The sequence below is a fragment of the Balaenoptera physalus genome (genome assembly GCF_965194825.1).
Source record: "Balaenoptera physalus genome assembly, chromosome: 3".
NCBI classification, from domain to species: Eukaryota; Metazoa; Chordata; class Mammalia; order Artiodactyla; family Balaenopteridae; genus Balaenoptera; species Balaenoptera physalus.
In genome coordinates, this window is record NC_138890.1 from 3,293,332 (window position 1) to 3,301,141 (window position 7,810).

General features: G+C 57.0%; 1 protein-coding gene across 2 annotated transcripts; it reads left to right on the forward strand.

The window, feature by feature from the left end:
- Position 1: 1 nt before the first annotated feature.
- SHD (Src homology 2 domain containing transforming protein D) lies at positions 2–7,771 on the forward strand. 2 transcript variants are annotated; one of them, XM_082453275.1, is made up of 6 exons: positions 2–2,600; positions 3,695–3,800; positions 3,879–4,067; positions 5,359–5,482; positions 6,612–6,731; positions 7,360–7,771. In XM_082453275.1, the coding sequence occupies exons 1-6, from the start codon at positions 2,304–2,306 to the stop codon at positions 7,544–7,546; spliced, it is 1,023 nt and encodes a 340-aa protein (XP_082309401.1). In that variant the 5' UTR covers positions 2–2,303; the 3' UTR covers positions 7,547–7,771. The 2 variants fall into 2 exon arrangements, with proteins under 2 accessions (XP_082309401.1, XP_082309402.1); XM_082453276.1 differs by having other exon boundaries at positions 2–2,573.
- The last annotated feature ends 39 nt before the right edge of the window (positions 7,772–7,810 follow it).

The following is a 7,810-nucleotide window of genomic DNA, read 5'->3' on the forward strand; positions in this document are numbered from 1 at the left end:
GTGGGGGTCTGTGTGAGTGCTCTTCAGGAGGGAGGACCGAGTTCAACAGGTTCGTGTGGAGGCCAACTCAGCCAAAGCAGGAAAGAAGAGGGGAGGACATACGGACGCCCCTGCTGCCGTGAGGGGCCTTGCCTCATCGGCTCTGGACCTCAGTTTCCACATCTGGAAAATGGGGCTAACAGTGGAGGGGAGATGGAGAACTTCTGATTCCACGAAGAGACCTGATGGGGGTCGAATACCACCCCAAGCCAGGCCATATCACAGCATCCAGGCAGAAATGAGCTGCCAGGTGTGTCTCCCCTCTCTGTGCCTCAGTTTCCCCATCAGGAAAAAAATGTCACTTCCTCCTGGCGATCCTTCCTCCAGCTCTCTGAGTTTTTCCTATTAGAAACCCCATTTTTCAAATCAGGAAAGCAAAGCGTGGCCTGCATAGACATTGCCCAGGCCCCACTATTCTTTGGGGGGGGGGTGCGGAGTCGGGGAGAGCTCACAGCAGTGTCAGCTCTGACTTGTGTCTGGTCCTGCCTCCCCTCCAAGCCACACGCCCACCCTAGGGGGCTTGGAGAAGGGAATCTGAGGTTCCATCCTTCCTGACTACCCCTCTCTTACTCTTTCTATTAGGGGTCACTGAGCAAGCCCCCTTATGGGGAAAGAAAGAAAATGTGTTTGCTTTGGAACTGGCCAGCAGCTCCCTTTGCCTCTCTTACTCCCCCCAAATCCGTTAGTGTCCTCGCCCCCTGACAGCTGCAGCTGCCAACAGGCAGCCAGGCCAGGCGAGACACCTCTCATTTCTGTCCCCCTCCCGGCCTCCACCCCCAGAAACCACAAAGGGACAGATGCCGAAGGCACACTCCAGGCACAGATACCATCTCCTTTCCCCTGGCCAGCTGCCCCAAACCCCTTCCCCCATCCTGCAATTAGTCCCCTGGGGAGAGGGGACAGAGAAGAGCCCTCTTCGGGGAGGGGAAGCCAGAACCCCGTCCCTTCCGTTGCAAACCCCCCTTCCTTCGGCTGCATCAATATCCATTTTAGCCGGTGACCTCTGGAACAATTTCCACACCCCCAATCTCCTGGCCAGTTTCGCCGCCAGATCCTGGTTCAATTTCAACCCTCAATAGTGGTCACGCTCACCCCCTCTGCTGGTCAATTTCACCCCTGCTCGCGGTCAAGTCCAGCCCTCCATTTCCCGGCCAATTTCCACCTCCCCTCCCTCTCCCCCTTCCCCGTCTCAACACCTCTCGCTCTCCGGAGCAAGGTCAGCCCCTGTGGGTTTCCACGTCCCGTGCTCCTCGCTCGCTCCTGCCAGCCTCGGTCCTCCGGGTCACTGTCCAGCCGCCGCGGCCTCGGCCCCCGCGACTCCCGCCCCGCATCCCCCCTCCCTCCCCGGGCAGATGCTCCCCTCCCTCCCCAGAACAGCTGAAGATCTCAGTCACCTCCGAGGGGAGCGCAGGGGGAGGGGAGGGGAGGGGGCGGGGAAGCCTTGACGTCGCTGCCCGGGACCCGGCCCGGGGCTGGTAGGGGCTGGGGCGTCCGTCTGAGAGCCCCCTCCCCAGAGTCCCACCTCCCGGGCGCGCGCCGGCGGCTGCGGCTAAAGTCTCTCCGAAAGCGTGAAGGGGGATTGGAGATTTTATTTTCCTTTGTGCCCGCGACTGGGGCCGGATCGAGGCGGCCGGGCTGGGGGCCGCGGGATTGGGGCTCCCCCCGGAGCGGCGAGGAGCGCAACAAAGGATGCGCCGCACCGGGGTCACCGTCCCCGCGGCCCAACTTTGCGCGCGGCGCCCGAGTCCCCGGGGAGCCTGCCCGCTGCGCTGAGAACCCAGGCGTCCGGGCTGAGCCAGGGCTTGGGGCCGTCCGCAGGCGGCGCTTCCCCCCCACACCCCCGGCCCCCAGGAGGGGATCCCGGAGCTTCCCGGAGGCAACGGGTGGCCGAGCCGTGCAAGGAGAGCGCGCTGCCCGCGGAAACTCCGCGGATGCCCCTCGCTCTGGCTGGACGACCCCGCGCTCGGCGTTCAGGGCCCTACGGGGCGCCCGCTTCCCCCGCCGTCCTTCCAGAGCCGGGCTAAGGTGCGCTTTTGCTCCTCCTCCCCCTTCCTCCCTCCTCCGTCTCCTCCTTTTTCTCCCCTTTTCACCCTCCTCTGAGCCCAGCCAAGGGTCACACCTGATCTTTCTCCTCCTCCTTCCTCCCTTTCTCCCTTCCTTCTCCCCCTGCTCCTCCCTGGGGACTCTGCCGAGGAAGGGGGCCCAGAAGAGGGCATGTGGGTCCTCTTCTGACAGTGGCCGGGTTTGGGGTGACACGCGCTCAAATGGCCAAGTGGCTACGAGACTACCTGAGCTTTGGCGGTCGGAGGCCCCCTCCGCAGCCGCCCACCCCCGACTACACGGACAGCGACATCCTGCGGGCCTACCGGGAGCAGAAAGATTTGGACTTTGAAGACCCCTATGAGGGTGCAGATGGCCGCCTAGAGACCGACTCCGCGGGGCCCGGGGACTCCAAGGGCCCTGGAGACACCAAGCGCGACTCCCCAAAGCACCGGCTCATCAAGGTGGAGGCAGTCGACATGGCCAGAGCCAAGGTCTTGCCGGGCAGCCCCCGGGAAGAGGTGCGTGGCTAAGGCCCAGAGGCGGGGTGACCCCAGGAGACTGGGTGGGGCGGCCGGGCTAGGTTCCCCCAGGACTTTGGGGAGCGTGTTTCATGTGTTACCCCAGGGAAAGACCAGGGCACCAGCCGGACACTCCCCAATCCTCCATCCGCTTGGTGGAGTTTGATATCTGCCCCTTTTCACAGCGCAGCGCTGGTTGTCCTCCTCCCTCTCTGACTGGCTTTGTGCCCCTGTCCTCCCGCTTCCTGATTCCCCCCTTCTGGATCCCTCCGCACAGCTTCCCTTCCTCTTAGCAGCTGAAGGGATCTTCCTTAAACACATCTGAGTGAGTCAATTTCCTGCGGGCGCTTAAACATCCTCACCACTACTCTCCACCCTTCCTCTCTTATTACTCCCATTTTACAGAAGTGGAAACTGAGGCTCACAGAAGAGAAGCGACTGGCCCAAGGTCACATGGCTGTAGCTTGTTAGAACTTGAACCCAAACCTGCCTCCAGTGCCCATGCTTTTTTTTTTTTTTTTCAGTACTTTTCCTAGAGGATCAGGGGGTTCACCCCAAACCCTCAGTGGAGAGACAGAGAAGGCTTCAAAGAGGGTTATGGTAGGCTGTGTCAGGTAGTGGTTAATGGCACAGAGAAAGGTAGGAGGAAGCAGGGACTCGGGGAAGCAGACAACCTAGGACCAAACACTGCTTCTTACTTATCAGCTGTGTGACCCTGAGCAAGTCACTTGCCCTCTCTATGCCTTGGTTTTGTCATCTGTAAAATGGGGATAAGGTACTTACTGAGTGTTGGTACTACAAGTAAATATACGTGAAGCCTTTAGAACAGTACTGGCACCTAATCATTAAAATGATTGAAGGAGGGCGGTAGGGGTCTGTGTCGGGGAGAATCAGAACAGCACAGAGGAAGAGAGCAAGGGAAGCTCTATCTGCAAAGGCTCGCGGGTGGAAGAGAAAACTACTTGCTTGGAGGGGATGTATCAGATGGCCCAGAGACAGCAGGCAAGAGGTGTAGTATCGCCCAGCAGGGGTATTCAGAACTAGGCTTGGTCCCCCTGAGCCCTTGACTCCCTCCGCTTCCTTTCTGTCTCCAGTTGGAAGTCGACACCGAGTACTCGGACCCCTTTGATGCCCAGCCTCACCCGTCACCCCCGGATGATGGCTACATGGAGCCCTACGATGCCCAGCGAGTCATGAGCGGTGAGTGGGCAGAGCTTGGGGGAAGGTGACAGGGTCCCAGGTGGGAGTGGGAGCTGACCAGTGTCCTCGGCCTCCCAGAACTGCCATACAGGAGGGTGCAGCTGTATGACACTCCCTATGAGGAGCAGGACCAAGATCTGGGAGATGGGCCTCCTTCAGGGTGGAAACCTCGGCAGAGCCGGCTGCCCCAGGAGGATGAACGGCCAGCAGACGAGTATGACCAGCCCTGGGAGTGGAAGAAAGACCACATCTCCAAGGCGTTTGCAGGTGCTTCTCTGACCCTGACCTCTGAATGCCTGCGTCCCTCTATTTCCTGCTCTGGTCACATCCCCTGTTTCAACTTACAGAGTAAATTCCCATCACCTGTCACTTTGGTAGTTTGTTAATTCTCACTAAAGTGTGAATGACTAATAGTCATAATCTTCCCAGGAGAATCTGTAACTTCCTTGGAAGTTTCCTTGGAAACTGAAACCCTATTTATTTATTTATTTATTCATTCATTCATTCATTCATTCATTCATTCCGCACCGCGTGGCTTGCGGGATTTTAGTTCCCCGACCAGGGATTGAACCCAGGCCCTCGGCAGTGAAAGTGCAGAGTCCTAACCACTGGACTGCCAGGGAATTCCCTGAAACCCCTTTCAGAGTGCAATGGAACCTACTCATTCTGCTCAGTATAGTGCAGGAATAGGCTTTGATGTCAGACTAGATCTGGGTTTGTGTCACTTGGGCAAATCCCTTTATCTCCCTGAGTCTCAGTTCCCTTACCTGTAAAATGGGGATCATTCTAGTACCTATCGAATAGGGTACTTGTAAATTGAGTTCTAAAGTGCTCAATTACACAGGAGCCGTTGTGGAAGAAGGTAGCATTTCCTGGAGTCAATTCGTAACTGAGTTGGGTAAGCTTGGATAAGTCTCTGAACCTCAGTTTCCTCTTCTATAAAGAGGGAATAATAAGGTCAGCTTTAAGAAATAAAATAACCTGGACTTCCCTAGTGGTCCAGTGTTTAAGACTTCGTTCTTCCATTGCAGGGGGCACGGGTTTGATCCCTGGTCGGGGAACTAAGATCCCACATGCTGCATGGTGCGGCCAAAAAAAAAAAAAAAAGAAAAAAATAACTTGGACCAGGAAGGGTTGTGCGTACCCAAATCCGCCCCAGAAGTTGTATGACTGTGAGGGAAATTGGAGCTCAGTGTCTCCGTCTACCTGTCTGTATATTGGGGGTGGTTTTCTAGCTCTATGAGTTGGCCAAAATCAGGCAGAACTTCCCACCCACCCCTCTAGCCACACCCCCTGTTCTCTGATTTATCACTCAGGGAACTGCTCACCCTTCCATGCCACCAGATTCAAGAATGACCACACCCCTTTCTTCTGAAGGCTAATTTGTTGCTCGAGTACCAATCCCGCCCCAGCCTTAAGCCCAACCCCTCCTCTTCTGGGTTCTGATAGGTTGCCCTAAGCTGGCACCGCCTTCCTACTGAAATTCCACTGGCTTGCCCCCACCCCACCCTCTTGAGGTAGGCGGGACTTAACCATTTTCTCTTTAAACCTTCTCTAGTGCAGTTTGACGGTCCGGAGTGGGAAAGAACCTCAGGCTCAGCCAAGGAACTCCGGAGACTCCCGCCCAGAAGCCCCCAGCCTGCAGAGCGCGTGGACCCGGCCCTGCCTCTGGAAAAACAGCCGTGAGTGGGGAAGTTGAAGATGGAGTTGAATCCCTCCCTGCCCCACGCTAGCCACAGATTCCTTGGGCCAGAGGGGCTGGAGGAACTTTCACTTATTCACTTCATTTAGTTCTTCAACTAATCTTCGCTGGGTTACAGCGCCTGCTGTGGGCCAGACACCCAGCTCGGTGCAAAGCAGAATCAGATGGCGTCTCCATTCCCTCCGGCGTCAGATTCTGGGTTCAAATCCCTTCTCTATCTTTTGGCTGTGTGGCCTTGGGCAAGTCACTTAACCTCTCTAAACCTTGGGCTCAACACCTCCAAGACAGTGCCTGCCTCACACAGAATAAAAGGGGATTTCCTCCCTTCCCTCGAGTGGGGTTTATAAGCCTGAGAGCAAAGAGACAGACGTCTTTCTCACCCCCAGGAGATCTTGTGGTGAAAGTGGGAGGAGCAGGATTTTGAAGGGGTCCCAACTTTAGGCTGAGGTGAAGCTCGCAAGCTGGGAGAGTCTGAGTGCTCTCTGTGTCTCTCCAGTCTAAGAGCTTCTCAGGGAACTCCCCGAGCCCCCAGAGCCCAGCCCTGTGAGTACCAGGGTGTGTTTATCACAGTCATTCCCAAACCTCTTAGGTGGGCACTACAGAACTGCCTAATTAACACAAGCACAGGGTATTTTCTTTCAATACAAACAACTGTTTGGTGCTCATCTGTCTTTGACACTTTGCTCCCACTGCTAACTTCTCCTTGAGCACATTAAAGAAAAATACTATGTAACAAATGGTACAGGTGGGTTGGGGATACAGGATGTGGTGAATCTCATGAAAGTGATATGCAAGTGATTCGAGTTGGGAGATTAGGGAGGGGTTGAGGACACTTGGAGACCCAGCTGAGGGAGGCTGTAAAAATCAGGGTCGGGGTATGTGCTGAATCGGAAGGAGCAGCTCCAGGTTGACCTGGGTTCAGCTCCCTCCCAGGGAGAACCTTGTCTGCCTGAAAACCAACCAGGCTCCTCTTGAGAAATCCAAGGGAATTTGTCTCACTTGTTTGCCTGGACGTCACAAGTCCTTGAAAGAGCTGTGCCTGCATCCAGCCCCAGGACGTGTTGGAAAGCGGGATTGCCCTTCAGGAGACCTCTGTCCCCACCCCCTAGGTGGTTTCACGGCCCGCTGAGCCGGGCAGATGCCGAGAACCTCCTGTCGCTCTGCAAGGAAGGCAGCTACCTCGTGCGGCTCAGCGAGACCAGCCCCCAAGACTGCTCCCTATCCCTCAGGTGAGACCGCAGCCCCCTGGAGGGACAGAGGGTCACAGGACTGCATGCTTTCCGGAGCAGAGGGGTGTGTCTCCAGCAGCCAGTGGGCGGGACTTCCAGGGCTGATGGACAGAGCTTTCAGGCCAGGGGGTGGGGCTTATGGGACCCATGGGCGGGGCTTCTAGGCCAGAGGGTGGGGCTTCCAGAGAGGCCACCGGCTTGGTTCTGACTGAGAATGAACTCCCTGTCACTGGAGGTATGCAAGAAGATGGAGAGGAAGCCATACAGTAGATCTAGGGCTTGAGTGAGATGGGGAACCAGGGACCCTAGACTGAGGGTAACTAGTGAGGAGCCTGGGACAGGACGGGTAGCACAAGGTGTCAAGAGGTTTGGAGAGAAAGTGCCTTCTGTGTTCCTGGGGAGGGACCTCCAGCTGGTAGGAGCTCCAGCCTGTCTTGATAGGGGACAAGCTCGGAAGGCATCCCCGCAGTGTGGAACTAGCCAAGAGCTTGATGCCAAGAGGCTGTTAATCAGAAATATTAGGGGATGCCAGCGTCGGGCTCCTGGGGACCATGAGGGGGTGGCTTTAGGGTTGGAGAGTGTGGGCGGGTCTGGAGTGCTGGGTACCCCCTCTGACCCCTGTCTCCAGGAGCAGCCAGGGCTTCCTGCATCTGAAGTTTGCTCGGATCCGAGAGAACCAGTTCGTGCTGGGTCAGCACAGCGGCCCCTTCCCCAGCGTGCCGGAGCTGGTGCTCCATTATAGCTCCCGCCCACTGCCCGTGCAGGGCGCTGAGCATCTGGCCCTGCTGTACCCCGTGGTCTCACAGACCCCCTGACTGAGCCTCAGCCCCCCGCCCTGGGCTGTGAGGACCCAGATCAGCGGTTGCAAACGGTGGAGGTCTTTCCAGTCCTGGAGGAGGCTGGATGGAGAGACCCCCCTGCCCCTCCAGGCTCTGGGTCTTCAGCAGAGCCGCCCTGCTCAGCCTCCTTCTGGGTTCTACGGATCAGAATTTTGTCTCGAAGCCCTCCTCTGGCCTGGAAAATAAATAAGTTATTGTGTGCTTCAAGTGTCTTTTCTGGGAGGTAGGGATCTCAGCCCC

What these genes read in the sequence shown, in the direction of transcription:
- SHD (XM_082453275.1), top strand. Translation starts at nt 2,304, where the DNA reads ATGGCCAAGTGGCTACGAGACTACCTGAGCTTTGGCGGTCGGAGGCCC. An exon ending in TGCCCAGCGAGTCATGAGCG is followed by an intron (nt 3,801 to 3,878) that starts GTGAGTGGGCAG and finishes TCGGCCTCCCAG; the next exon opens with AACTGCCATACAGGAGGGTG. An exon ending in CATCTCCAAGGCGTTTGCAG is followed by an intron (nt 4,068 to 5,358) that starts GTGCTTCTCTGA and finishes AACCTTCTCTAG; the next exon opens with TGCAGTTTGACGGTCCGGAG.